At 43.1% G+C, this 17,129-nt stretch overlaps 1 protein-coding gene and 1 long non-coding RNA gene across 3 annotated transcripts in view; both read left to right on the forward strand.

Moving 5' to 3' along the window:
* Window positions 1-17,129, forward strand: part of LOC132979843 (uncharacterized) — a 700,158-nt gene that overhangs the window by 518,027 nt on the left and 165,002 nt on the right. The gene's annotated exons all lie outside the window — the stretch shown is intronic.
* lsamp (limbic system associated membrane protein) overlaps window positions 1-17,129 on the forward strand; it is a 347,849-nt gene that overhangs the window by 314,925 nt on the left and 15,795 nt on the right. For both annotated transcript variants that reach the window (XM_061045657.1, XM_061045656.1), the window contains 2 exons: window positions 15,456-15,587; window positions 16,619-16,739. In XM_061045657.1, coding sequence (XP_060901640.1) covers window positions 15,456-15,587; window positions 16,619-16,739 — 253 coding nt within the window. The remainder of the gene's footprint in view (window positions 1-15,455; window positions 15,588-16,618; window positions 16,740-17,129) is intronic.

Genomic DNA, 17,129 nt, shown 5'->3' on the forward strand with positions numbered 1-17,129 from the left:
TGTTAACAACCCACAGAGCACAATCTGCCATGACAATGAAGCAGAGACACTTCATTGTGAGCATGAATGTGGACTTCAGTGGTCGGAGCGTACTCGATGCTCATTAAAGTCAGACACACACAAGTTCAGCCAAAAAGGTGTTATTTGTTGTGTGGCTTAAAAAACGCAAAAGCAGATAAAAAGCAAAGTGTGAAAACAACAGGAAATAATATCCTCAAATAAACAGGTAACTGTAACTTTGACTCTCTTATGAAACACATGGTAGCCATGATGTCACTTTTACAGAGTATAAAGAAAGTACTACCTCTGATGCTAGGTGGCTCTGGCTTTCTCGTGTCCTATTGTTTACGGTGAGAAGGCAGACTCAGAGGGCAGAACAAACACATAGCTGTGGGAGTGTCACCCACCTGGGGGAGGGGTTACTGCCCTTTGTGATGTCATGAAGGGAAAATCTCCAAACGGCCTGTTTGAGCACACATTTTCTGAAAAGTGGAGCAGACAGAAGACGGAGAGGATGGACTTTTCTCATCATTGGGGGGTTTGTAGAGAGACTAGGGACACATATTAGAGTTAGAGGAACATGTTGAAGTGTGTTTCCATAATATGTGACCTTTAAAGGACAGTTTTGATTAATGTATCATGTCAGTTATTCTAGAGGATTTGATTTTAGCAGTTTTATAAGAGCAATAAAATTCTCTTACTCATCCCCTTTGTCACTGATGAGAAATGATAATCCATTGCAGTGTGTATCTTTCCTCCCCTCTTCAATGTAATTCACGTTTCGATCATTAATCAATTCTAGCCCTGTTTGAGTTAGAGAGTATTAACATTACAAAAAGCTTGAAAAACAAAACCAACACATGACGTGTGTTTCAATAAACGGGGGCCTCATTAAATTGTTTCCTCTGACCAGGCTCACAAAATACTGCAAAAGAAACTTAGACCACCTGAGTTTGGCTCTCATATTGTCTTCAGAAGCAACGCGACATATATCTATTTTTCTACCTTTGTGAGGCCTCTGCCCTGCTGTAGGTAGCACGTATGCTGTAGCCCTTGTACTTTTTCATCAAAACACTTTTTGTTCAGCCTCTGTGTGGGCACTGCTGTGAATATCGACTCAATAACTCATTGCTCAGACTTGTGAAGCGAATGATCAATAGAGCACGGAAGGGCGGGGAGCGGAGCAGGGGTGAAGGAATGATCAGCAGGATGTGAGAAGGGAGAGAAGTTAAAAGAGAAGGGTGAGAAAAAAAAGTCTGTGTGTAAAAAGAGGAAGTGTGAGCGCACAATACATGTGTTTGCTTCAAGATCCTCGGTGTTGATCTCTTCTGCTATTTTGTTCACAGCTACAGTCCGCTACTGTGATTTTAACTCCCCCGGAAAAGTTACTCAAGCTAGTACAGTATGCTTGAGCCCCTTGGTGGTGGGAGGCGAGGATAATAGCAGCACCTTATCGTGCACGTTAAGGGGATGTTGGATCGAGCCGCTGATCAAGCAAAGAATCATTCACTGTGCATCTCAGAACACAAGAATAAATGTCAGACAAGTGTGGAAAGTACATGCACCCTGGCACGGAGTTCCATGACACGAGGAGGACCCTCGTGCAGAGCTGGAAAGAGGAGGACATGTAAGAAGTTATGTTATCCTTAGGGAAGGAGAAAGGAATAAAAACCTAAGGGCAAGAGGGAAGGAGATGGAAAAAAGGAAGAAGAGAGCAGCGTTTCAGTGTGCAAAAGACCGGTTTCATTGGCTGCGCATTCAGTCTGATCATCAGTTATAGAAACTCCAGTTGTTAATTAATGTTCAATTATGCATTCGAGATCTTCTAACCTGGGTGGTGTAATAGAGTTTGTCAGTCATTCGGCACTGCGGGGAGGGCGAACGCAGTGAACTCTGGATACACTCGAGCAAAGACACACATCTGGACACTTGGGGGAGGTAAAGCAGGGAAAGAGGTTGCACGCTAATGATTTAAATTCAAGTCGTAAAGAAGCCGCTGACTGATTTGCGATGCTGTGAATGTGTACTGTAACTGAAGCATCAGTTGTTGAAGTTCCTGAACAGCAATTTCATGTCCATCAGCTGTTCGGTTCACCGTCACAGCGCCCTTGAGCAACACACTTAACCCCTAGGGTGCTCCGGGTAATAACGTCGGCTAACAGTAAACAGCATGCTATGAATCTCCTACAAACAGCTTCATTGCGAGTAAGACATCTGTCCAAATGAATTGATTTGGACCGCAGCCCACGCTCCTGTGCTATATGATCCGACTGAATATTGAAGCCATAACCTTTTTTATCACAGTACTTGGCAAGGCAGCCTTTTAGAGGCTTGATGCTGAGTGCCCTTGACATCCCTCCTACGCAGGCCTCGGCTCTGTCGGCCATTATCCAGGACTCGGCTCAGTGAAGTCTCCCCAGGTCCGTCACCTTGTCTTGAATGCTCTCTCTCTCTCTGCTGCCTCGACTCTCTCTCTATCCATCTTCAGCTGTCGATCCGTCTTCCCCTCCCTCATTCTCACTCTCATTGTCTTCCCCTCTTTCGATCATCCTGCCATCTCTCCCATCGGCAGAGTGTGACAGTCGCTTCAGTTGTCCTCCCTGCACCTCATCGTGCTGTCAGGGGGAGTGGGGGGCATGGAGAAGGGGAATGTAGCGCAAAAACATACAGACACACACAGATCTCAGCCACTCAGGAGGGGGTCGAGGGTGGGAAGAGTGGAGACACATTTGTGCCTCCGTAGTGTAACTCCTGGTAGTGGGGTAGTGGGAGAGCAGATAAGGCAGGAAACTCACAAATATATACACACACTCATCGTAGTGTGTGCCAAGCTGTCATTGACAGAGAGGAGCTGACAAGGCTGCTGATTGTGGGAGTGAAGTGTAAGCCGGTGACGAGTTCTTGTCAGAGCAACACAGGTCGAGCCTCCTGCTCAGAGTCTCCAGCTATGTGCGAGGTGTGTGTGTGTGTGTGTGTGTGTGTGTGTGTGTGTGTGTGTGTGTGTGTGTGTGTGTGTGTGTGTGTGTGTGTGTGTGTGTGTGTGTGTGTGTGTGTGTGTGTGTGTGTGTGTGTGTGTGTGTGTGCAGTTGAACACCAGGCTTTTTGGGAAGCAAGAAAAAGACAGCTGCTCATCCATCTCTCAGCAGGCCGCAGATCTGCTGACTGTCACTGTTCACTTGTTTGTTTACGATCAGCGGCATCAGCAGCTGGTCTGAAATCAGTCTGCTGTCACACAGACCTCAGAACATCAGGAACACAGCGTGGCCTGAGTCTGCCCAGCCTCATTAGGTGTAGCTCACACTTTCTTTAAGCTCATAACTGTGCAGAAAGTCAGCACTTTTTTCCCCCCCCATGAGCAATTCTTTTTTGGAGAGGCCCTGAGTCACCCAGCCCCCTCAGGGAGGAAGCATCAAAGTCATGATTTGAAGGTTTCTAGTTTAAATCCCTTGCTTATTGGATGGACATAGAAATCGGAGGGGAGGGGAGGGAGGGGGGGGGGGGGGGGGGGGGGGGTACAGACTACCTCAGTAGCAACTGGTGACGGCTCAAAGAAGTCTCTGGAGATGAGCGCTGTGTGGAGAGTTTGTTGTGGTCGTTCAGTCAGTAAAGGCGATAAACAAACTGAGCTGTTTCCAAAACCTCACTGTGCCGCTGAAATCCTTCTCGAGGGCAGCTGTGGTTCAGTGGAGTTGATGGGAAGGTTAGCGGTTAGTTCCCAGCTCCACAGTCAACATGTTGAAGCGTCCTTGAGTAAAACATTGAAACCTGAGTGGTATAATCCAGCAGTGTATGAATGTGCATGAATGGGATTAGTCAACACTAATGGACACTCTTAAAGTGGATTAGACTGGATAAATAAATCAAGGATACCGCTGATAGATCTGTCATTAGCGCGGATAATGTTCAGCCTGTGTTTTGCTGTCCACACTGACTTTTTGTTCCTGCACAAAACAAAGCCTGCTGATGCGTAATTGGTCAATACAGCTCAGGCTACTACAAATTGAAACCAGAAATCTTACCATGATGAAAACCCTCGTGTACATTCTACATTTTTAAATGACAAACTGACACTGGAAACAGTGGTGTCTCGCATACTGGGAAGAAGGGAATTCTCAGCCTTTGTTTGTTGGACATTGTGCACATTGATATTCCAGAGGTCACAATTGAATTGGGAAGAAAAACTTGAACTTTCCGACTGATTATAACTTACAAAACTTCAGGCTCCCTGAATGTTTTCAGTTCTGTCGTGAAACTGATAGAGTCAAAATGATCATTATAATTTTTTTATTCCGATGTACGAGTTTAGCTGTTGATTGCTGAATCTGTTTTTTGGGGGGATTTAACAAACTGGGTTTTCAACCTGTGCTGAATGAGTAACAAAAAAGTGGAGAATAATACGCTTTTGGACTTTGCATTAAACAGAAGCATTCAACACTTATACAAGAGTATACATTTTTTTATTTTATGTACGCAATCCAGGTTAATTGTTTGGTTTCATCTAAAAATTACAAAATTCTGTCCATATTGAGAAGACAAACCCAAAAAATGTACAAATTCATCTGTGAAAGGAAAAAATTGATGGAAAACAGACACAGTCTGAATACAAAGAGAAATTCAGAAGACTGCGGCTCTTGCTCCTCGTCCAAAACCAGACCAGGCGACAGATTACCATTGGTTTGCCACATCTCTGTGTGTTGGGTATCCTAACATTTTAAAGTTAGGGAATATTTGATAAAAGATGGTATTCTTCACTCCAGCCTTGTTTTAAAATCTGTAAAGTAGGACCTGAGCTGTACTGTAGGTTTCTGGTTCGACCACTTTTATTTATACCACAGAAGAAGAGATTTCTTATGTGCCTCCCCATATAACTGCGTGGTAGTTTATGGCCCTGAAGGGTGCTGTGTGTTGACCTCCCGCTCTAAAGACCATTGTGAGCACATAACTGTGAATGTCACCATATAACAAATACATTCTGTATCGTATTGAACCTGGAGTGCAAGCACACATTTTAGCCTTCAGGTTCAGATAGATTTGAAAAACACAGATTGAGTCTGTAATGTTATACTGTTAACAACCTTCACACTCCAGCCTGTAGGTCCAAACTAGTCTTTCTACCCGGGATCCTGAAGACAAGAGGTCAAAATAGTTCATCAAAGTTGCAGTTAGACTGAATTCCCCACTAACTGCTTTTTGGCAGAAAAGTTAGCTTTTGACACTTCTTGTCTTCTTCTTTGTCTGTTTGTCTCATCTCATCTGTTTGTGGGCAATGCACCGCTTTAGTTAAGAACAAGAAGATTTATTTAAAAATAATGAAGGATACATCTCTCCTGTCTCATGGGATACAAATAGGCTGAAATTCACACATGCACAAACCTCAGGACATGTACTAATGGAGAGATGTCAGGGGGCTGCCCACAGCCAGTGAGGGGGCTGCCTACAACCAGTGAGGGGGCTGCCTACAACCAGTGAGGGGGCTGCCTACAGCCAGTGAGGGGGCTGCCCACAGCCAGTGAGGGGGCTGCCTACAGCCAGTGAGGGGGCTGCCCACAGCCAGTGAGGGGGCTGCCTACAGCCAGTGAGGGGGCTGCCTACAGCGAGCGCATGGCCTGGTGGGGGTTCAACACCCCGGCAGTGCTCAGGAAACAAAGTGGCACCTCACAGTAATTTACAGACTTGGTCCGCACTGACCATCCCGTTCTTTTAATGCCGGTGTGGTCAGGCCAGGTCTGTTATCAAACCTTTAGAGTTAAAAGAGGATAGAGTTTCATATGAGATTTTCTATCATTTGGCAAGTAACCTTTAGGACACTTTGTTCAAAGTATTTACTGAGTACAAAGGATAATGTAGACCAAACCGATCTGTGTGTGTGACACTCAGCTTGTTAAAAAAACACTCACCTTCCTCCTCCTCTGTCTCTCTCCTCTTTAGTCCCATATTTCGCTTTGTGAGGCTCCGGGCCTTTGTGCAGCACATATGGACCAACAGACTGTGTGGTTGTGCCCCCTTCCTACTGCAGTCCCTCCATCTTACAGGAGATTTTAAATTGACACAGGGATCCTGAAAACGGCAATTTTTCTCACAAACTTGCTAGTGCAATGCAAATCAGTCTCCAGGAGGGACACATTTGTGGAAGCAAAATCTTCTTCCAGGCTCCTCAACACTCCCCAATGCCTGCTGTTGCCAATCGGCGAGGCCACAGCGCTTTAACCAGTATAATGAGTTAAGATTTAGCACAAAACACCAAGCCTTAAATTCTCTGTTTCAAATCAAATTTTGGCATTTTCCAGAATTCAATCTGCTCAAAACACGTGACAAGCAAAGTTTGTCTCGTTTTGAAAAGTTGCATCTGAAGATTAATTACATGTAATTATATAATTTGCTCAAATTCAACACGCTACAGGATAATTATATCTCTAATCTATTCGTAGAAGAGGGGATGGCGAAAGCTGCTTCCCCCCCACATGCCCCCATACACTCATATCTCAGATCTGCACCCTGCTGAGTGAACATTTCTAGTTTTCAATCCATGTCAGGTATGACATGAAGGGAAAAAAGTGTATGAATAATGCTGTCATGTGTGTGTGTGTGTGTGTGTGTGTGTGTGTGTGTGTGTGTGTGCGCCTTTTGAAGTCGAGGTGTGTGCATAACAGAGAGAGGAAAGGAGAGAGTGCAAATACAAACGGGGATAGAGGGGTGTTGCTCTGTGCCTGACCTTGCTTAACAAAAAGCCTCTTCTCCCATGGCAAACACGAGCTCATTGAATCTATCCAGGCGGTAATGAGAAGTGCTCCCTTAACAATAGTCTAGATCCGTTTATCAGCTCGGTGAGAAAAGCAGACAACCACACTTCCCTTCATGGGAATTCAATCACTAAACCCTATTCTGCTTTATCAACAATTAATCTCCTTTTAAAGGCTCACACTAGAATGGGACAAACAAGCACGAGGTATACGGCCTAACACAATGTTTGACCACACTGAAAGTGCCTCAAAAAAACAACAAAGACATATGAGTGTCAAAGTAAAAAAAAAGAAAAAAGAGGAGAGTTACAAAATGAGATACTGAGAGGAACTACAGCGTTCAGAGAAACAGACGGCTGCGATGCTCCGCTGTGCGTATCATTTCCTCGGCTCAAGAAGCGGCAAATAAACAGCCGTCTCGTTTTTGGCTCCAACACCTGTGTTATTTCTTCACTGCCAGCAGCGGTGGCAGCAAATGGCTTGTGACTGGAAGTGGAAGTTCTCCTTTTGTCCTCAAACTGCTGAAAGATAGGAGTTCTACACAGATAGCAAGGCTCTCTGCCAAGTGTACAAGGACATTTCAGGCTGTTCAACACATCACAGGAGTTCTACAAGAAGACCAATTGTGCTTTTATTTTGAAGAAATTGAGACATTTCAAGATACAAGTGATTCGTCCTTTGTTACGGATGATGAATTAACTTAAAGATGCACATTGTTGATGTAGAACGGTTTATTTAAGTTACACACCTACCTTACTCAATCATGATGCTTTTACAATGGACAGCTGGAGATCATTTTTAACATAAATCTGTTCAAACTGATATCACAACAACAAAAGCCACACCTTTCATTCTTCTTGCAGATGAAAGCTAACACTATTTCATCATCGTGTATGATGTGATTTTGTTACATTACATGTAGTAAAAGTTGTGCAACAATCTACAGTACTGAATGGCTTGGAGAAGTTTTGTTTTTTTTTCCAATCTACTGTTAAGATGGAGTATGTGATGGTGTAATATTTTTGTCACAGTCTGTGAATTCACATTGCCTTTCATTATTGGAAAGCACGTCAGCAGGAGCTCCAAATACACACACAGTCAGACATACACGCACACACAGCGCTGCACTTCCCTCACTGGTTCAGCTGTCTCCAGTCTCGTCCCTGTAACGCCTCTGTTACTACCTCAGAAGAAGGTACAGAGCCGGGATCACCTCGTCACCCCCATTACGCCTCAGCAACATTCAGACTGAAGGCAAATCATCACAGGGGCGTATATGAAATGTCTTGAAACAGCAGTCTGTTGAGTCCTCTACAGAAATATTTGCATTGTGGTGCGTTTGGTGTCAGTTACACAATCAATAGAGTCATAAGTGAGCTGAAGATTCACCAGGTTTCAGAGCTCATGCATCCTTTAATAAACTTTGACAGTGAGTAGTGTTGATGAGGATATTTACTGTAAATGGCTCCTGGCAGGAAGAAAGCTGTCGGGTAACATTAACCAGGACAAACTGTTGAATCATGCTTAAAACATACACATAAACACAGGAATTAAGGACCGGTTGTGAGTGATAGATTTATGCATTTAAAGAGACACCAGCACAAATACTGTCACACTGTAGCAGACAAAAGAAAGTAAATGTCGCAGGGTCTTTTATGCCTCTCCACTCTGAAGTTTCTCAAATCGGCTGCTTAACATAAATTAGCATCCGAGGAAATAAACGTAATGTTTCGCACTGTGGTAAAAGCGATGCTGATGAATGATGCATGAAGATATGCAAATGAGTGCCATCCAGTTGTCAGCTGAAGTTGCTGGTCTGCGATTCAAAAAAAAAAACCCTCACCCCTCCTCCTCCACCTCCTCCTCCTCCTCCTCCTCCTCGGTCTCTCTAGTCCCCTGATTTGCTTGGGCCTGTGTGCACGTATGGACCAACAGAATGTGTGGTTGCGCCCCCTTCCCACTGCAGCCCCTCCATCTCTAGAGATCTTGAAAACGGCACTTGTCCTCACAAACTTGCAAGTGCAATGCAAATCAGTCTCCGGCAGGCATTTGTGGAGGCAAAAACTTCTTCCAGGCCCCTCAACACTCCTCAACTTGTTTCCAAAAAGCCTGCTGTTGCCTATCCGCGAGGCCACTGGGCTTTAAACCGCATAATGAGTGGAAAAAGACAGCAATTATATGCACTGACATTCTAGCATGGCAAATTAGGGAATGGCAGAAAAACAATCTGAGGTGTCCAAAAAGGGGTGAAAGGTGGATTTAAAGTCCAATTTAAAATATCTCATCCATTCTTTAAAACATAATAGGCGTGCTGAGCTGGAAGCATGTAGTAAACACTGCATGTTGTGCAGTTTGGATGGTCTCAAACCTTTGACTTTGCTTTGCATTTCAGCCTACAATATTCATAGACTTTTGGATAATGGCTAGGGAGACAATTCTCCGCTGGAGGCAGCTGTAATGCAGCTTACTGCATAACTTAATTATCTGCTCATGTTTCCTGTAATTCTCAGCTTCAACATGGTTTACATTTACAGAACTCCTTTTTGAGTAGAGTGATTTTTTTTCCATTTAAATTCAACTCTGAGGGGGTTTACCAACAGTATTTCGAACTCCCACATCCGATGTATTACTTTTCAGCATCTCATAAAACAATGCTTTCTGAAAAGTTATGGTTTCCCAACACCGCACTCAGCAATGGTAATTAAGTTTTGAGGCCTAAATCTTATTATTGTGGAGTAGGAGCGTTCTGAAAAAAAAAGAGAAACTACCCCTGAAATGGGAAACGTCTTGATAAAATACAACAAACTGCGACGATCAAATGAATTTAGATGTAATTTCAATGCATAATGATACATCCATCCATGGTACTAAACCGTTTATTTAGGCTTCTTCTACCAAAACTCAATAGTTCTGAGGTAAGTTAAGCTAAGGTAATTAAAGGAACTCATTATTGGACACCTGAAATTATCCCCGCGCACAGAAAACTGAAGCGGGACTACAAAACAAAGTCATCATGCATTCCTAAGGGATGAAATCTAAAACCCTCTGCTCCTCCTCATCCTCCAAGTTATCAACTATAACAACCATATTTTATGGAATACGTTTAACATACTACGAGCTAAGTGTGAGATTTTGTCATGATTTGGTTTTGTGTTTGAGTTTTATCCCAGTGTTGCTTGTTTCCCTTGTGTGTTAATGTTTCCTAGTTTTGTCTTCAGTGTTTTCTGTTTTACTTTGTCATTTCTTATCCTCGTGTATCTCTGTGTTCTCGTGCGTTTTGTTAGACTCTTGAGTTCTGTGTGTCTTCAGTGTTTCTTGATTTATTTTGTATTGTCCTCAGTGTTTCTGGTCTTGTGTTTCTCCCTGCCTTGATTGCCCTGATTGTCTTCACCTGTGTCATTAGTCTCACCTGTGTCTGATTACCTGTGTCTATTTAGTCTCTGTGTTTCTTCCGTTCTGTGTCAGTTCATTGTGTGTATGTTGTTTGTATGTCGGTCGTTGGTATGTCAGTGTACCGGTGGCTCCCTGTTTTTGATCCCTGTGTTTTTTTGTTGAACTTTTTGAAGTAAGTTTTTGTTCAAATAAATAGTTTAGTTAATTCTGCACTTGAGTCCACACCTCCTTGTTTTCCAATCGTGACAGATTTAAGTCATAAGTCCGCCGATGTAACCGCCGGGTTTCTGTTGTGATAAAAAAAATAAGTAAACAAACATTGTTACAGTGAAATGTTTTACTTTCATTTCAGCACAAATCTCACTTGAGGACTATTTCACAGAAATGGGTAAAATATGCAAATATGCATTTCAAATTTGTATTTCTTTTTGGAAGGCATCTCACGACCCCCCTCACAGTGACTTGCGACCCCCCAGGGGGTTCCAACCCCCATCTTTGGGAACCTGTGATTTAGATAATATAGATACACTAACCGCTAGCATACACCTACCACTCCCACAGGGCGTTGTACCAAAGGGGAAGAGGGCAACACAAATATAAACAAATAACCAAAGAAGAAGCAGATTTTAACACGAGTACATCCTGAGTCCCAGAGTCCTCTGAGACAAATATTTTGTGTAATTATATTAAAAACAGTGAAATATTCATGTGCATATTTGACCTTGTTACACCTACAGTATGTTGGAGCTTTATCCCAGCTGGTGCAACACCTTAAATATCAGCAGAGCGTAAACCGCGTCCTAAATTAGGAATGACGTTCAAAACGTTTGAACCCACGCTGAGCAGGTGTAACCCAGTGCAGGGGTCTAAAAGTAACTCAGCACCCACAACTTTCTATTCCTGTTAATGCCATTCTCCCCTGGTCGAAAACAGAAAACACTCTTTTCCTCACGTTTCCCCGTGTTTCCTCGCTGTCGACGTCTATTTGTAAGGGAAGCTCATTGCTGCAGGCGCTGCTCGTATTCCAGGAGACATGTGGAAGTGAAAGATTTCCAATGTGGAGATGTAATCAAAGGTTGGCAACGAACACGCTGATGTTAGGCAGGGAACTCTGACCTGCTGCTTCAGATGTACAGGGAGAGAGTGCGAGCGTGTAAGAATGTGCTAGTCAGAAGAGCGAGAATGTAGAAAATGTTTGGTGCTGCCAAAAAAATACCTTCAGTGTTTTTTTATAGTGAAGCTCTATCCATTCCTACATTTCCTTCTTCTTCTCCTTACTCTTTTGTTGTTCCAGTTTTTTTTTTTTTTAAATCTAGCGACGTCATTAATATCAATTTGTTCCAAACCTTTAGTGTAAAATGAGATGTCTTAGAAATTTACTTTGTTTTTAGCGCTTTTTAGGAAATCTGCGGATACTAGAACGCTGCAATAAAGATGCTACACAGCCTGTCAAACGTCGGCATGTTTGCATTCCCATTATGTGCGCTGGCATGTTGATAACTAGCCTGAAAAACATCGTGTGAAATTGGGGGGGGGGAGCGTGCTCACTCCTTGTCCTTGCCTTATTTAATCTACCCTTCTCCTCTCTGCCAACCACTTGCCTTCCACTTCCCAGATTAGCATAGAAATGTGATGATATAATACAGTGTAATGTCAGGATTCATTGGGCTTTTCTAACGACGCACTTTGAATCAGTCACTGCTCTTAGTGCTCCCTGAAAAGCCTTCAAGGCAATGCGTCTCCACCTCCACTCGTGTGCACGCTTCATGCTCACCAGAGAGAAATAATGCCTGAATACCTACACAACACATACTCTACTCTCCCTAATCAAATCCCTGGAGATAGGATTAACCAATCCTTCTTAATTAAGCTTCATTAATAAGATAGCACGTGAAACAAACACTACAAGAAGCGGCGTTCTCCTGTGGCTGCAGACGAAGATGCATGAAATGTTGTGTTGTGATCAATTGTTTCTCAAGACAAAACATCCGTTTCCATTCATAGTTCATCATTGAGCTGCTCTTTAAACACACACTGGCAGCTAATTGCTGTGCTTTGGGAAAAAAAAAGAAAAAGGAAAAGCAGAGCCCCTTCCTCTCATTTCTCATTTAAATTCTCTTCTTTTCTCTCTCCTCTGTTCTTTGATCTTTGCAGTCACCTGGTTCTCTCTCTCTCTCCCTCCCTCTCTCTCTCTCTCGCTTCATCCAGCGACCAAACCTAGGGACTGAAGAAGAGATCGAGCTTCAATAGAATTTCCATGGCAACAGATTTTCAATCAAACCTCTCCAATCAACTTAGTCTGGCAGTCCGTCCAGGCAGAGCTGAACGTGATCAGGTTTAGTCTTTGATCACAATCCCACTGATCTTTCAATCAGGATGAAATAATACTGTATCGTCTGACCTCCCCCCCTCCGTCTCCATCATGCTCTTGATTCAGATCATTCGTTTGTTTTTTTCTTCTTCTTCTGTTTCTGGCATAGACACCAGACTCAGCAGCAGTTCTTCAGCCTTTGAGCTTTTTATATAAAAGTCAGACTGATGTTTTCAGGGCGTTTTTTTTTTCCAGTGAGCTTCATGGCATGAAATAGCGTAGCATTTATGTGTGTTCACCAAAGCAGAACGGCCGTTGTTCCACTCACCTCTCTAAAGTTGCCGGTTCATTCCCCAGGTTGTGACTCTTTGGTCTGACAGAGCCTGCAGCGAGCTGACATTTACTATCCTTACAAACAGTGTGTTTTTCTCCACTCACCCTAGAGACCTCCTCTGTGCAATTTATTTCCACCGCCAAGATTCCATCACTCCTTATTTTCTCCTATTAAGGGAAGTATCAGGCCATGTTATTGTTGTTATTATATTTGCCAGGTCCTAGGAGAGTCCCTCGCTCATTCAGTGCAGATAATTGTGTCTTTTTGAGAAATACCCAGAGATCTGCTCTATCGCCATGCCGGCTTTAAAATGATGATTTCTTATTACACAAGCAGCAGCGAGCTGCAGTGCTGAAGAAATGAAGCCAATGTGGAAGTGTGAAAAGCTGAAGTTCTTGAAGTGTCCACTTGAGGTTGGATCAAAAAGCCAAAGAATCCCCATCAGGTGTCATATTAAAATGCACATTTTACACCAATAATAAACACATTTACAGCCTGGTCTAAAAAACGGATTCCATATAAATCTCTTTTGGTAAAAACTGCATGAGGGGAGAATTTGAGAATTATTTGAATTTATTCTGTGAGTTATGCATTGATTGCATAAGTAGGGGGTGTGGTCAAGATTGACAGGTGGGTGTGATGAGGCCCAATGCTGCATTCAGGTGCTCCTCGGATGGTCCCAGTTTCAGAGTTGGGCCGTCGTTCTTCCGACAGTGTGTTCACATGCTTTCATTCCAAACAATGTGGGTGCTATGATGACGATGTGGTAATACCATACGACAAATTATATTTGAGCATAAAGTTGATGTGCATTATGTGAAAGAATAAAAAAGTGCCTTACCATTTATGAAACATCTTTTGCCCGCCATGTTGATGACGAACATGACGTCACCGAATTCTTCCAGAGTTTTTGAGTTGTTGTTCCGACTTGAGCAGGCGTTCACCAGCATTTTTCAACATGGAAACTCATTTTTCCAATGTGTCCGACACCACATGAAGGCATCATAACATCACAGCTCCACCTCTTTGCCGGTTTGTAGACTGATGGAAAGTTAGGTTGAGAGAGTGTTCCCAATATGTGAACAGCCATCATCGGGCTTCAATATGCCTTTTCAGAATCGAATAGGGTGACTTCATTCATTTTTTTAAACAGTCTGTGATGTTAAATTGCAGGTTGGGTTGTTGGTTAATTCAAATAAGCAAGCTGTGCATTTATATGGCATGATCACAGCCAGGATTAATTATCACATCCCCGTCTGATTAACTGCAGAGTTTCACACTTCCCCATCCACCAAACATACAAACTGATCACAAATAAAGTCATTTCAGTCTCTTGGCACCAACAAAGCTGTCTTTACTGGTGATAAAAGATGCCGTGCAATTAACATGGCAGCACATCACAGACTAAGCCATTTCTAGCTCCTGACCCACCCGTAGATCTGCAATATGACGTGGCGTCTTTGCTAATGAGACACTGAGACGCTGTGTTCCTTACATGGCTAATTAGCTGGATTGCTCATTAAGCAATTAGTGGGATATCTGTCTGATAGTCTCTGCGGTTTTCTCACACTGTGTTCAGATGTTTTGTCTGACATTTGCAGATATTATTCCTCGGTTAATTGAAGCTTTCAGACAAAGGACTAATAAAAGTCATCTTAGCGAGTTCTTAAATGCTAAATGTGCTTTCAGCTGGAGAGGAAATGTGAGTCGTTCAGTCTGGGTGCTTCTACATGACCTCACTGCAAATCTTAATTACCGCTGTTGTGGAAAATGCGTGGAAGCATGCTGTAGTTCAAGCTGATGCCTTTTTTTATTTTGCCTTAAATTCTGAGCAAATCTGAAAGGACTTGAAGGAATTAGAATGATCCAAGCCGAGAGCTTGGTGTTTGCTTCAACAGCGTCAGGTTTTGTTTTTCGGCCATGTTGAAAAGAAATCACTTTCCATTTTGTACCTTAACATACAGTATCTTGAATAAAGCCGGTCCCTGACAGTTCTTTGTGAATCCTAATCAGACGGGCCGTTTAGCTTTCTCTGTAATAGAGTGTCTTATTGTCCTCTGCACTAATGGCCATGCCAATCCAGCGTGGGTGGCAAAATAATAGCAGTAGTCTCAGGGGAGGCTGAGTTTAGAAAGTCACCATGGAAATATAAAACTGGGAAATGTTAGCAGCAGCAGAGGTATGAATCAAGATAAGAGATCAAAACAGCAGTTTTCACATATTCACTCCTGAAAATATCTAGATCATTTCAGGAGGACTGCTCCGCATAGTCTCCTGACCTGGCTGTTAACACATACACCTCACAGTGGGAGACTATCCCTGTCAGACAGGAGGGGGGGGCGGGGGGGTCTCCTGAGGTAAGACATGACATAAAAGTACCACGCGGAAGTAGCGGCCGAAGTAACAGAGTCTACTATACAATGCTTTAATGAGGATATTTGCCTTTATATCAATGCTACATGTAGTACGACGGAATCATACATTTAAGGCAGCACAGAGGGGGATGACTTCTTTCCCCCATTACACCTCTTCGATATTCATATTAAGGGTTAAATGGCATAAATATGGCGCCTTGAATTGCAGTCTGAACAGGGCTGAAGAGTTCAAATTAAAACTGAGTTCTTTATTTAACTCAGCCCCCTTCTCTTGTCTCTCTCTCTCTTTCAATCACCTGCAGCTGAGCCGTTGGATGGAGAAGAATACCTGGACATTATAGGCATCATGCGAAACCAAGCGGGTCGATATGAATGCAAGGCCAGCAACGACGTCGCCACGCCCGACGTCAAATATGTCAACGTGGTTGTCAACTGTAAGTATACAACAAACTTTACACAACATCCGTCAAATAGTCTCAGCGGGGTTTTCAGGCCAGACGTTCACAAGGTGATACACGGTTAAGATGAAGTCAAGATGGCAGCAGCAGTAGAGACGTGTGGAGGGCGACATCTTAAAAGTTTCTGAGCACACTTCAGTCAAGATGATCCAGGAGTAAGATCACTTACTCTGATTGCAACCATCTCTTCGGTTGTAGTTCTCCAGTATCGCAGCATTTGAGAGCTACTTCAAAACAAGATCGCCTAATTGCATCTTGTCGTGGGTCCGCTGTAGATCTGATGAGTGTAATACATATGTTGGCTGCTCTGATTGATGAGCAGCTCATGAGACATCACAAACCAACTCCTTCCCCCTCAGGAGTTATAGAGTTTTCTTTGATCTGAACAAATCGCACATGGCTGTTTGCCCGAGCCGAACTTCAGCCAAGTCTGAGTGCCTGAATTAAATGATAAAGATTTCTATATTAAACCACTTCTTAGTGTTTAATCCCAAATGGAAAACAGGCATTAATCCACATTGGACACTTTTCTGGCCAATGTGCAGTGTGAAGATATCACTCTTGTGTGCATGATTAATGTTTAAAAAGATGAAGTTGAAGCTTTTTTTTATTGATTATTTCTTTAAGTCAAGCTCAAAGAGATCTATTTTTATATTTGCTCTTGGACTCGAAGTCCTTCGGCTACAAATTCAACTTAAATCATGTTGTATGTAGAAGAAACTTTCATTTACTTCAGTTTAGTTTTGATTGGCTTCTTCATTGTCTGTTTACTTCTTTGTATCAGTGAAATTCCTTACCAGTCATTTGTCGTCCATATGAAAGGGCTTTTCTCTCGTTCAGGCGTATATGAAAGACTCTTCAGAAATGCCTGACAAAATAAGATGAATTCACTTCTTAGGGAAGAAAGGGGAGTTTCAAAGGAAAACGGAAAGAAACACGAGTGCCAGGTGAAATGATTTTGATAACATTTGGTTTTGTGTGTGTGTTTTCTCGATGTGTCTCTGTAGACCCTCCAACAATAAAGAAAACCCAGAGCTCAGAGACTCAGGTGGGCCGCCTGGGGACGCTGCAGTGCGACGCCACCGCTGTGCCCACACCGGAGTTTGAATGGTACAGAGACGAAAAAAGGTACGTTTAGGCACACATTCACTCTACAATTACCCACACCATTGTCCCAAATAAACCCCGGAAAAGAGGTGCAATAACCGGATCTTCCATCCATCCATTATCCATACGTCTTGCCGGGGGGCTGCAGCAGATCCCAGCTGTTATCAGAAGGGCTTCATCCTTTGAAGGGCGCATTACAAGACCAATTGCACAACAGCGGCGCGTCGATGGCCGTCCCATTCTGAAAGCTCCTTCAAATCAATCAATCAATCATTATTTGTAAAGCGCCAATTCATAGTGTTATCTCGAGACGCTTTACAAAAGAGCATATGGGATAATGTGCAGGAAGGATTTCTCCTTTGTATTCCTCGCGTTCCTGTTGCCCATTAATGAGGACGCCGGTGGTTGTGG

The sequence above is a fragment of the Labrus mixtus genome, chromosome 9, assembly GCF_963584025.1.
Source record: "Labrus mixtus chromosome 9, fLabMix1.1, whole genome shotgun sequence".
Classification (NCBI taxonomy): domain Eukaryota; kingdom Metazoa; phylum Chordata; class Actinopteri; order Labriformes; family Labridae; genus Labrus; species Labrus mixtus.